This window comes from Condylura cristata, unplaced genomic scaffold (assembly GCF_000260355.1).
Source record: "Condylura cristata isolate star-nosed mole 26May11 unplaced genomic scaffold, ConCri1.0 scaffold00026, whole genome shotgun sequence".
Classification (NCBI taxonomy): Eukaryota; Metazoa; Chordata; class Mammalia; order Eulipotyphla; family Talpidae; genus Condylura; species Condylura cristata.
In genome coordinates, this window is record NW_004567127.1 from 4,330,465 (window position 1) to 4,343,013 (window position 12,549).

General features: G+C 56.8%; 1 protein-coding gene across 1 annotated transcript in view; it reads left to right on the forward strand.

Moving 5' to 3' along the window:
* IGSF3 (immunoglobulin superfamily, member 3) overlaps window positions 1-4,371 on the forward strand; it is an 82,950-nt gene extending 78,579 nt beyond the window's left edge. Inside the window, exon 11 of the mRNA XM_012730018.1 lies at window positions 1,318-4,371. Within this exon, the coding sequence (XP_012585472.1) occupies window positions 1,318-1,713 (396 nt within the window). The 3' untranslated portion in view covers window positions 1,714-4,371. The remainder of the gene's footprint in view (window positions 1-1,317) is intronic.
* The last annotated feature ends 8,178 nt before the right edge of the window (window positions 4,372-12,549 follow it).

Consider the following 12,549-nt stretch of genomic DNA (forward strand, 5'->3'; position numbering starts at 1 on the left):
TGATGCTGCTTGGAATCTGTGTATTTCCCCTGATCTTCACCATCCTACTGTAGAGTTCCCTCTATAGCTGCATCGTCAGGTGACTGTTACTCTTTAGAACATTCCCCTAATCTCTCTTTAGCCAGTTAGCAAGTGCTTCAGACTCTTAAGAGGAGAGAATGTGAAGCCCAAACTCCTCCCTGCCACTCTTTGCTTCCCTGGGACATTCTTATTTTGGAGGGTGACTGGAGGTCTGGTGGGTGCTTATGGTCACCTGGGAAGGCCAGCCTAGAAGGGCAGTGATGTCACAGGGGGTCTGGGAACAGCTGGGCTCACCACCAGTGTTACTCAGAATGTCCCAGAGCTCTGAGTTTAGAGTACAGAAGGACTCTGCAGACAAAGCGGAGAAAATCCTTGCTGGCCTTGAATTATCTTTTCTGACCAGGTGCTCTCTGGGTTGGCTTCTGTCAAAATGTGGACTATCTCAGCCTGAAAATAATGCTAGTCATAGCAGAGCTAGCCTATGCAGGCGTAAAAACATCGCTAGAACTTTGAGCTTGTTTTCCATCAAAATACTTGACTAGATAATTTTGATTTGAGACTTTGAGTGGCGTATGCTTTTTCTTTTCTGTGATCACCTCGTTGACATGCTTCAGTTTGACTTCTACGACAATGAGGTTTTATAGGTCAAAGTAGTTGACTGTGCACAGTTCCGCCCCCTTCAGACATCTAATAGAAGTGCATGCTGAATTTTCTTGGTGCCATGGTAAGCAATAGACAGGGAGGCGGGAAAGACCTGCATTGGCTTGGACCTGCAACACGCTCCTGAATAAGCTGCAGCCAAACAGCGCAGGGTGCATGTGGGGCTGCCTTTTCTCCGCCCGTGGCGACCCCAGTGTGTTGCGTTTCAAGGAACAGAGACGGCCCAGCCCGCCCAGAGGCCGGGCTCCTGCTGCTCACTTACAGGCGCAAGGGCCCACGAGGACAAGGGCAGGGAGCTGGTTTCAGGCCCGCCATGTCCGGGGAGCACGTCGGGTGCTCTGCAGCCAGACGCCCCGTGACGTCTCGGCCCACTCGGTACTGCAGTTGATCGTCTTAATTAGAGAAGCATTTGGTAGACTGCTACTCCCAGCAGCTGTCAGGGAGCCGGCATTTACATTCCCAGAGAAGGACTGTGGGGCCGAAGGACGTGCGAAGGGAAAGTGAAAATACAGTTGTGCAGAGCGACGCCAAACTGGGGTCCGCTCTGGGGTCCTCACTGCTGCGGGGGCCACAAACCCTTCTGGGTCGGGCAGCTCCCCGGGGCCATGCCGGCTCCCCACTGGGCTTTGTTTGAAGGGAGTTGCAACAGGTGCTGTTGTGCAAAAGGAATCTGAGGGTAGCAGGGCGGGGGTGGGGGGGCCCCACCAAGTCGCTGCGGGGTGGCCGGCGAGCCTGCGGGAGCGCGGGCGGGTGCTCAGCCCCTGTCTTGTCTCTGCCCCAGGCTCCACCCTGCAGTCCATCATCTGCTCCAACGACGCTCTCTTCTACTTCGTCTTCTTCTACCCCTTCCCCATCTTCGGCATCCTCATCATCACCATCCTGCTGGTGCGCTTCAAGAGCCGCAACTCCAGCAAGAACTCCGACGGCAAGAACGGGGTGCCCCTGCTATGGATCAAGGAGCCCCACCTCAACTACTCGCCCACCTGCCTGGAGCCGCCCGTGCTCAGCATCCACCCCGGGGCCATAGACTAGGGCCGGGCGGAGCCGGCCTGGCAGGCCGAGAGTCTCCTTTGCCGCCTCCTGCTCCGTGGTGTGGCAGCACCCCCCTGGGGCGCTCGGAGGGTGGCGGCCCCGAGGCGGATTCCCGGGTCCCAGAGGCAGCCTGCTGGGGCGATCTCGGGGCTGTTTCCCAGGAGACGCTGTCATCTGCAGAATTAGGTTTTCGGTTTTGTTTGTGGTGTTGTAGTGAGTAGCTCCAGGTGCCGCGTCTACTCACTGCTCTCGAGTGTCCTCAGGTCGGTGTGACGGGGGCCCCTATTCTTTGTCATGGACTTTTTCCATCCCCTCGGTTTTCCCTTTTTGGATTCCGCCATGTTGAGGAAGAACTGACGGCAAAAGGAAGGACGAACTCGGTGACGCGAAGGGCTGTCTCCCGAGCCGCTTTGTTGTTACACTTGAAAATGCCACCGTGGATCAAAATACATGCAAACATTTTTTACTTTCTTAGCAAGACTTGGAAATCGCGGGCAGCGTGGGCCCGTTTTGTATCTTATCTTTCCCCTCAGCTGGAGTTGTTGGAACCACTTCTCAGTCAGAAATGAAGAGCGGAATGCCGCTTCCGAGAGCTGTGTGTGTCCAAGAGAAAGCCTGCACCCCCTTCCCTCCGAGTAGGTGGTGCCCAGCCAGCCCGTCTGTCAGGCGGCCCAGAAGAGGCAGCATCTCAGCTTTGCCAAAAAAAAGAAAAAAGAAGAAAACTTTCTTGGAGAACAAGTCCAAACCACAGGCAGCACCCGCTTTCCCGGCGGCAGCGGGCAGAGAGCCGCCTGCAGCAGCGAGGGCTCCCAGCGAGCCCGAGCCAGTCCCCAGCGCCGGGAGCTGGCGGCCTCTGCGCACACAGCCCCCCAGGGCTCTAAGCCGTGGGCATCTATTTTAAGGTGCTTTTGCAAACTCTGAAGGTTAAGGGGCCACGGGCTGCAAGGGGGACTTCCCGGAGCTGACCACGGGGCCCACGCAGCCACCGTGCAGGCAAACGGCCCTGGATGCCCTGAAGGCGGCCCGGGCTGGCCGACATCTGTGGCAGCCGGTTGGGGTCGTCTCCAGCGCCTGGTGATGCGGGGGAGGGGAATAGCCACGTCCCGGGACGTATGAAAAGTGGGTTTTTCTTCTTCCAGTTTGTTCCCTTAAAGACGCCGACGTCTGTTTTAGTCCCCCTCCCCCCACCCCCACCACACTGCCGTGGGACAGGAGCCTGGGATGTGGGGGCGGCCTGGGCCCTTCCGGCTTCCCCCCTCTCCGAGGAAACCAGCACACGCCTGCATTTCACACCTTTCCCTCTCTTGCATCTCGCTGGGGACATGAGTGCCCATTGTTAGGGTTTTTTAAGATTTTGACCCCATTTACAGCCCGGCAAGGCAAGGGTCGGCGTCCCCTCTTATCTTACACGAGTTTGCCCCCACGGAGATAGGAGATGTCGGCTTCCCCTGTTTTGCTGGTGAAGAGTGCCATCACCCTTCCTCTGGGAACGTGCATCTGGAATCCCCAGGGAAACAACCACCGGGGATTCTGGAACTTAATGGACGGCGAGATGGCAGCGAAACCTGGTTCTGAGACTGAACGGCCTGGGGTGGGGGCTGTGGGGTCCCCAGACCGAGCGCTCTGCCGGGCCCTGGGGGGTCCGCAGGTGCTGGGGGCACAGTGGGGGCTTTTTGGCACCTGCCAGGAAGCAGTCGCGGGCCACTGCAGGAAACCTGCCTCCTTTCCCTCCCAGGTAGCCAGGATGCTCTTTACAGACAGCTCAGCTCAGCCTGCACCCCCCCCTCCCCGCCCCGGCCTCCACGCTCATCCCCATTGATGATGCTACATCGACACTTTCGAGGTGCAGAATCAGCTCAGTGGTGCGGACGGAGGCACTCTTCTCCCCACTTGGGGTGGAGATCTCCTCCCGACTTCGAAACTGAGTCAGTGAGGGAAGATGACCAACTTTTCCTTTGACTGGAAAGGTGCCAGAGGCTGCCTGGGACTGGAGTGTGACAGGCTTGAGTTTACATTGGTTCACAGCTGTAGAAAAGTAGGTGCTGCAGGTAATTGAATACGTGAAGCAGTTGCAGGAAATTTGAAAGAAAAAAAGAAACCGGAGCCAGTATTTTAATAATTTTCTTTCTTCCCGTGCATTTTCTATTGGCCTGGGGGATCCCTTCCAAAGGTGAGCTTTTCCAAGCTTTCTATGAAGATCCCCAGGCCCTGCTTGCTTTGGCCATTTCTATGGAAATGTGGTGTCTGAGGAGCGGTGATGGCGCCCTCCAGCGGCCGCGAGGCCTCACTGCACGTGGCTTGGCTCGAAAGGTCTGGGACCCAGAGAAACTCTGCGCCTCTCGCCACGGGTCTGCGTCCAGCTGATGCATTTATGAAAAGCCACACTGTGCGAGGCCCATTCCAGGACACGGAGATGACCACACCCTCTTTCACCAGGGGGTTTCTGTAACAGATTTTCATATTCTTTTCCAACAATGGTTTCTCTGCGTTGTTAAAGGCAAAAAAAAGGCGGGGTAAGAAAACTATCCATGCATGATGTAGAGAGCTGTTGATTTGTTTTTGTTTGATTTTTTTTTTTAAGGAACACTATTTGTAAGATGTTGCACTAAAATGTTTTATATACATTTCAGAGACCTGTAGTAAATTATGTTGAAAATATGGTTGTTTGCATTCACTGGAGTCCGCGGGCCTTCCTCCCCCTGCTCTCTGGGACAATGCCCTGGGGGGGGCTGAAGATATGCCCCCCAGACTAAGTGGTGCCTTCATACAAACGACACAACGCACTCCTTCCGGACACACTGCCACCTGCTGGAAGGCCTAAATAGGCACACTTGCTCAGAGAGCGGTGCAGAATGTGGGGCTTATAAACTCTAGCTTCCTTTTTCTCTGGGGGTGGGGTGAGAGGAAGCTGATGGAGAAGGGGAGTGGAAACATGGAGGGCCAGCTTTTCCCCGGCCGCCAAGGGCCGCTGCAGCAAGACCGGGGCATGTCCCGCAGGGCGGGCGGTGGTGTCCTGGCCGTGAAGGCTTTCAGGATGGAGGAGAGGGAGCCCTGGCCCCTCTTCTGTGCACAGCACAAAGGTGGGGTGTTATGGGGTCCATCTCTGTCTGGCCCCACACAGCCCAAAGCTGGGGTGTTATGGGGTCCATTCCTTCTGCAGGTTGAGAACGACAGAATGACGAAAGCACAGCAGTGATCCGTGGTAAGTGAGCACCCATCTGGAGTTCTTTGAAACCCACAGGAAAATGAGCCAGGGCACGAGACAGAGCGAGCAGCTGGGAGAAGTGCTTCCTTCTGCTTTTCTTCCTTTTAGAAACCTAAGCCTCCCGGGGCGGCAATGCCGGCTTTCCTCGGTGCCCCAGCGTCCAGCTGCCTCCTTATCAATGCCTTGCAGCTGCAGGTTTGGCCAAGGGCTGGAGTGGCACTGTCAGTCCCTTGGGTACCCGGAATCGGTCCTCGTCAAGCTTTTTGTGTTCTTTTGCCTGTTTTTCCTCAAATGCGCTCTGCCGGAAAACTTAAAAAATGGAACAAGAGTATGATGAAATCAGCTTGCTCCTCTGGACCAGCGGAGATCTGGACCAGTGTTGACACAGACCCAGGGACGTCCCCTCCGGCGCTGGGCAGATGAGAGGCAGCGCTCCGGGCACTAAGTGCTGGACTCCCATCTGGGCTCTGGGGGGGACCAGACCCAGGGGGATGGGCTGGAGGAGCCGCAGCCCCCGCGGGGGAGCAGCTGAGGAAGCCTCTTGCTTACCTCCTGACCCCTGCAATGACAAGCCCATAAAACTGGGTCTTACCGGTTGCAAAATAAAAAACACTGGGCGACTTTTGGGTGGTCAGTGCTGGGGGCGGGGAACACAAGCCTCTGCCCAGCCCCTGACAGAGACCCCAGGCCTGGGGTCTCCTGCAGTCTGCCAGGCCTGGCGCATGAGGGCCCTGTAAACAAGTTTCTCTTAATGAAGGTGCTGGCAGGCTCCTTGGTTAGAGGCTCCAGGAATGAGTCATTCCTCAGCTCACATACTGAGGCGATGACCAAGGAGCTACTTCCTGCCCCAGGAACTTGGGCGTTGCCCTTCAGCTCTACTTCCAGAGGGCTGACTGCTGCTGGTCCCACAGTTGTGCTTCCCAGGTCAAAGGTGAATGTGAGGCCAAGAACTTGGCACCGGTTGGACTCAGCTCTGCTCCTCACTGGCTGTGTCCTGGGGCCGGGACTTCCCTGAGCCTCAGTTTCCTCATATGTACACACAGGGGCAGTGGTGAAATCCTGTTAATCCAGGGGCGCAGGAACCGCGGGGCCTGGGCAGGATCAGGCTCCTGTGTGATGCTCCACGCTCAGCCCGGAGACTCGGGGGTCAGACACAGCCCCCCACGGTCCTGCCAGCCCCGGGCAGGGGGACCTGAGTTCCTCACCTTGCGGGTAAACGCTACACTCAACAGGTGCCCCAATACCTGCAGGTGGTGGGGGTGTCTTGGGGTCACGTGCTTTCGGATAAAGGACTTTGGCCCCTGACATTCCACCCAGAAAGATGTCTTCGAAGACTTCAGCTCATTTAGGAAGTAATATGTGAGTTTTTAAAGTGTAGGTCAAGTGGGCCCTCTCTGGTGGCGCCCCGGGTTGAAGCACAGCACTGCAAAACAGGCCGTGGCTGTGTCAGCAGTTCAATCTCCTCAGCAGTGGACTTCATCCACCTGCCTGTTCTGCTCCCACTCTGTCTCTGGTGACTCCTCTCACCGCCCCTGCACCTCAGGCCTGCACCCCAGTTCTATATGCATAAATAAATAAATCTTAAAAAAAAAAGTAAGGTCAAGTGACTCAGCTGGATGTGGGGTCGCAGTAGGGATGATGGAGCCGAGAGCCGCAATAAACCGCATGTCCACCTGCATCACGGCTGGCACCTGGTGGCTCGTGTGGGTTGGGGGGTCCTGTCAGGGCAAGCGTTGTCTTTTTTTAAAGATTTACTCATGCCTAGAAGAACTGGGGTGTAGGCCAGAGGCGGGGGATCACAGGATTTACCAGAGACAGGGTGGGGAGCACACCAGGTAGAGCCACAGAAACACACTGCTGAGGGAGCAGCAGGGACTCAGGTCAGCCTGCTGCACCCCGGGGCCACCCCCTGCGGGATGGACTCTGCCGCAGTGGCTGCTGAGGCCTCAGCTGGGCTGGCAGCTCTGGGCTTCTCTGAGGGGAAAGGGCCCTTTCTGGGGGTCATTTGGGCTGGGCCCTTGGGGCTTGCGGGGGGTGGAGGGCAGCAGGTGCAAACACTGATCAGCCAGATGGGGGTTCTGGGTCCTAGGGGGCGGGCTGCTGCTTCCAGAAACTGGAGTGAGGGAAACCATCAAACCATCCAGGAGACAGAAGAGGAACAAAGGACACTAGAGCCTGTGATCCCACAGGCTGGAATTCGGGTTCCTGCCAAAGGGAGGGGGCTGGGTCGAGTAAGGAAAAGCACGTGCCAGCACCAGGCTCTCCCAACCCCCAGGGCTGGTCTGAAATGTCTAACACCCAGGCGGAGTGGCCGAGAGACCGGAGGGGGTCCCCCTCCCTGAGTAAGAGGAAGCAACAGCCTCGAGCTCGCTCGCGGTTATTAGAAAGTGCGAGTTAAAAGTGCCGGGTCTCCCTGTCGCCTTTACTGTCCCCGGGACTGGGGCTTGGCTTTTGGGGCGTGACAGCCCACCTCAGCGCCTGTCACCCCACAAGTCCTAAATACTAAGGAAATGTGGCGGCAGTGGGGTGGGGCATGTCCAGAGACCCGGCTGGGCAGCACACGTGGGGCGGGCGGTCCTGCCCAGGAAGTGACACCAGGAAGAGGCAGCCCTAGCCCCGGCCCGGGGACAGCGGAGCCGCGCGCGCGCCAAACTGGGAGGCAGAGAGGCGGGTCGCGCTGGCCCGCGCGGCGGAGGAAGCGCTCGCAGCTGCCCACCCTCGCTCAAGCCGGCTGCTCTGCAGTCGCAGCTTCCTCCATGTGGCTCCTCGGGCTGCTTTTGCTGGGTGAGTGGAGGCCTCCCTGGCCCGGGCGGGGACTGGGGTGCCCAGCGCCCCGGGCAGAGATTGGGGACGTCGGGCTGGACGGGACTCTGAGCCCCGTTCTGGTGCTGGGTGGGGCGGAAGCCTCGTGGGGAGCCGGTTGCCCCACGGAAAGTGTGGTCGCTTCATCCCTCCCTTGGGGTCCGGGAAGAAACGTGAACCTTGAGGAATGTGGGTTTTGAGGGGCAGGAGTGGGCGGGGCCCCCCCAACTCCCGGCTGCCCTGATTTCTCTCTCCCCGCCCGCCGGCCATGATCCCCCCTCCCCCACCCAACCAGCGCCCCAAGAAGGTCCCTCTGCTGGGAAATTCATGTGCCTGGTCAGTGACTTTTCCCGCCTTCCAGGTACCGCGGCCGTGACCCTGGTCGGCCCGAAGCCGCTGGGCAGCCGGTGAACTCGCTGAGCGCTGTGGGGTCCCGGGCTATGGGCTGGGCGTGGATCCCTGGCCGGTGCGGGCACCGGGCAGCCTTTGCCCTGGGCCAGCTTTGCTGGTATGTGGGAAGTCACCTCCGAGCCCCAGAGGCCAGCCCCAAAGAGGAGTAAGGAGGGTCAGAACAGTGAGCTACCGGTGCCTAAGCCGGCGGTGGCTGCGCCCCGTCCGGTCCCTCTGCCTTAAAGGGTCAACCCCTGCGTGTGCGGAACCCGCTGGTCCCCTTCAAGCTAAAGGAAATTAGCATGTTGGCCCCTGGTGTGGGTGCCTGCTGTGGTTTTACCTCTTTGACTCACCCAAACTCCTCTGGTTTGGAGACAGGGCACATCAAAACTCCCAACCCCCACCCCACTGGCCCCAAGCACGTGCTCGCCCCATTAACTAAGTCTTGGGGGGGGTGGGGGGCGGGGCTGTTTGGGCGGCTCCGCCCTGAGCCCACTGCACAAACTGTGTGATAGGCTCCGCCTCAGTCCTCCGCCCTCCCCAGTCACTGCTCCGCCCTCCCCAGTCACTGCTCCGCCCTCCCCAGTCGCTGCTCCGGGCTCTCTCCCAGGTGTACGACCTGGGTGTGGTTTTGAAGGCTCTAAGTTCCCTGGGTGCCTGGTACAGAGGTGTGGGAAAAGGTCGCCTTGCCCGAGGGGAGGAAAACCCTGGCTCTTGTGAAACCCAGAATCTTCTCAAAGCAAAGGCTTTGGGGTTCCATGGGGATCTGGACCTGGCCTTCCAGAAGAGTGGGTGACCCTGCCGTGATGGGGAAGGGGTCCCGGGAGGGGAGCCAGTAAGAAAGCCTGAGAGCCAGAGTCCTGGGACCCTGGGCAGGGAACAGCCACTGCTTCTCCCTGCGCCCAGGTGCTCTGGGCTCACTTCCAGGTGGACCAGAGTTTCCAGTGCTCATCAGCCAGAGAAAAGCATCATCATGTCTACTAAAGATTCATAGAACTGTTACAGGGCAGGGAGAGGGGCACCCCTGAACCCCCAAACCTGCCTGCTCTAAATAGGCTCTGCCATCTGCCGCATCAAGACAAAACATATAAAACTTCAATGAAAAGGAACTTTAATGCGGTGAGTATACAACGTGGAAGGCAAAGAATATAATTTCTACATCAAACACCTGAAGTAACCCAGCCCCTCGTGGGCAAAAGTCCACTCAAAGGGACTGGCCCAGAGCAAGGCCTGAAAGCGGCCACAAGCCTAAAGCACCTTCTGGCCGGGACCATAGAAAAGGGTCAGACATGGCCAGACCAGTCTGGGAGGAAAAGAGCAACATCAAAATCAATATAAACGCTGCCACAGCCACCTGCCCCCGGGTCTCTCACCCACATCTGTGTCCCCCAGTCCAGGGCCAGGAAACAAGCGCGGATCTCCTGCCCTCCATCATGCTTCCTTCCTCACCCAGATTCTGTCTCTTTTCTGCTTTTCTCTGCTCAGCTCCACCCTCCTTCTGGGTGGGGCAGGGAACCTGGAACTTCCTGTTTTCCTGGGGACCACCAGTTACAGAACTGCTGTGACTGTCAGCTGTCCCACGGTTACCCAGTGCCGCCGGGTGTCGGTCTCTGTGCCAGGCAGGGGCACAGCAACTGCTCCAGGCCTCAGTGCCGCTCTGAGGTGGCGGGAGGAGACAGCAAACACAGAGCAGACGTGGGGTGGGGGGGGCGGGAGGCAGCATTTGCTCCTACACAGGCCGGAAGCAGGGGGGAGGCGGGAATATTCCTTTCAGAGTGTCTAGACTCTGGGACACTGAAATCTCTAGAGCAGTGAAAACAGAGCCGCGAGCACCTGCCGGCTCCTGGCCGATGTCGAGGCCTCAGGTTGGCGTCTCCCTGTGGACGCCCCTGCACAGATTCAGACCGAGCCTGGCACCGGTCACTTTGCAAAGCCTCCGAGAGACGCGGGCTCAGGCCACCTGCTCAAGCCACCTGCCACGTGTCCTCAGCGGCCACAGGCTGGAGCAGCTCGGCCGCGGCCCCCACTGCTCTCTGGCAGTCGGTCTGGGCCGCTCTTCACCTGGCGGCCGAGGCCTTTCGCCCCCTTCCAGCCCCGAGTTCGTGTTTTAAAAACTCATGACTGCCTATTTTGAAGGTTCCCACCAGGGGATTTATAGAATAGGCCTGATGGATCGTCTACCTTTGCTGACGGTTGGATTCTGGCTGAAATAAGGTCGGACAGGATCCCCGATATGGGAGTATCTGGTCTGCTCAGGTCTCTCATCAGGAATAGCCGGGGTCCCTCCTCCCACTGTGGGGGTGTGAGCTGTTCTTGCCTGATCCAGTGACAAATAAGTAATGGACTGAGTGACACAATGAGATTGTGTGACTCTCTTGTTCCCAAGCCACCTTTCCTCTAACCCATTAGCATGCAGTGGTGATTTCAGCCCCAATCCATTATCACTGAAATAGTTGCAGATGGCAATCATTTTCTAGCACCATTTAAACTGTTGATATTTCTTAGTAAAAAAAGCCATTGGTAAAAGCTGTTTTTCAGTAAATAAATCCTTTCTAAAAAATTATCTATTTATACACACAAGAACTGGGGTGTAGACCAGAGGTGCGGGGTGAGAGGATTCGCCAGAGACAGAGTGGGGAGCAGAACAGGCAGATCCACTGAAACACACTGCTGAGGGGAGCAGCCGGGAGACAGGAGAGGTCTGCTGTGCCATGGGGGTCACTCCCTGGCCGGGATCGAACTCGTGCTGCAAGGTCTTCAGATTGCTCCATAGTCTTGTTATAGGGCACCTCAATTCAGAGAGAGGCACCCCTGAGGCCCCAAAACCTGCCTGCTCTAAGTGGGTTCTGCCATCCGCCGCAACAAGACAAAACATATAAAGCTTTAATGAAAAGTGACTTTAATACAGTGAATATACAATATGGAACACAAAGAATGTAACTTCTAAATCAAACACCTGAAGTGACCCATCCCCTCGTGGGCAAATGTCAACCCAAAAGGGATTGGCACAAAGCAAGGCCTGAAAGCTGCCACAAGACTAAAGCACCTTCTGGCCGGGACCCATGGAAAAGGGTCAGAAACGGCCAGACAAATCTGGGAGGAAAAGAGCAAAATCAAAATCAATATAAACACTGCCACAGTCACCTCCCTACAGGTATCTCACCCACATCTGCCTTAACCAGTCCAGGGTCAGGAAACAAGCCCAGTTTCTTCATCACATGTTTGCTGCTCCATGTGGCTTCCTCAGGTCTCCTCCTTCTCCATCTGCCCTCCTTCCCTCTCTTCTCTCTCCTTTTTCTCTGCTCAGTTCCACCCTCCTTCTGGGTGGGGCAGGGAACCTGGAACTTCCCTTCTCCTAGGGACCCCCCCAGTTACAGTCTGAGCCTGAGCCCCTCAAACCACCTGGGGGGGCCCACTCTGTGATCTTTAGTGTTAGTGTGGACTCATGGGGCTCCTCTGAAGAAGGCGTTCTTGTTCATCTGTTCTGATGCGCAGTGACAACAGACTTGGGGTCCTGTAGACTCCGTGGGTGTCCCCTTACCGTGTCCCCACCAGACCCCCACACTTCCTTACCGTCTGCCCCAAAGTGTCGCAGACCCATTTTGTCCCTTTCCCGCTGCTTCTTTGCAACCACTAGTTGTCCGTCCCCTGTTGCTTTTAGCGAGGAGCTGGGGGCAAAGCATTTCAGTCACACATCGCCCCAATATGGCAGGGTGTCGGGGTCTTGTTGGGGGGCAGAACAGGCAGGGTCTTAAGGTGGGAGCGGCGTCGGTGAGCAGAGATTCCTGAAAGTGGGGATAAGGGGGGCGGGCGCGAGGAAGGCATGGGAATCGGAGTTGGGCGCAAGTTTTCTGTTCTGCAGTCAGCAGAAGTTTGTAACATTCTTAAGATCGATCTATTAAAATTAAGAAAGGGGCCCTCCCTGGGGGCGCAGCGGGTTAAAGCGCAGCACTGAGAATCTAAAGCCGCTTCCACATGAGTTCGATTCCCGCCTGCCCCGGAGGAGACCACATGGCGTGGCAGACCCCTCCTGACCCGCCCGCTGCTCCCCACAGCAGTGTACTTCGTCGATCTGCCTGTTCTGTTCCCCACTCTGTCTCTGGTGAAGCCTCTCACTGCCCCTGAGCCTCTGGCCTGTTCCCCAGTTCTGTATGCACAAATAAATATATCTTTAAAAAGAAAAAATTAAGAAAGGTACATAAGTTCACAAAATTTAAAGCTGACATTATTATATTTATCACAGTGATGAGTGGCTAAAATAAAGTCCCTTTAAGCTTCAAATGCTACTTTATGACTTTAGTTCTCATTGAGACATCTTAGAGGGTCAAGTGGAGGACTAGGGTGGAGGCTGGGTGGAGATAAGAAAGATAAAGTAATGCCTCTGGTTGGTTGCGTAATTCTTGTGTAAATCAATCACAGACTGGCAGTAAAGTTCCTTA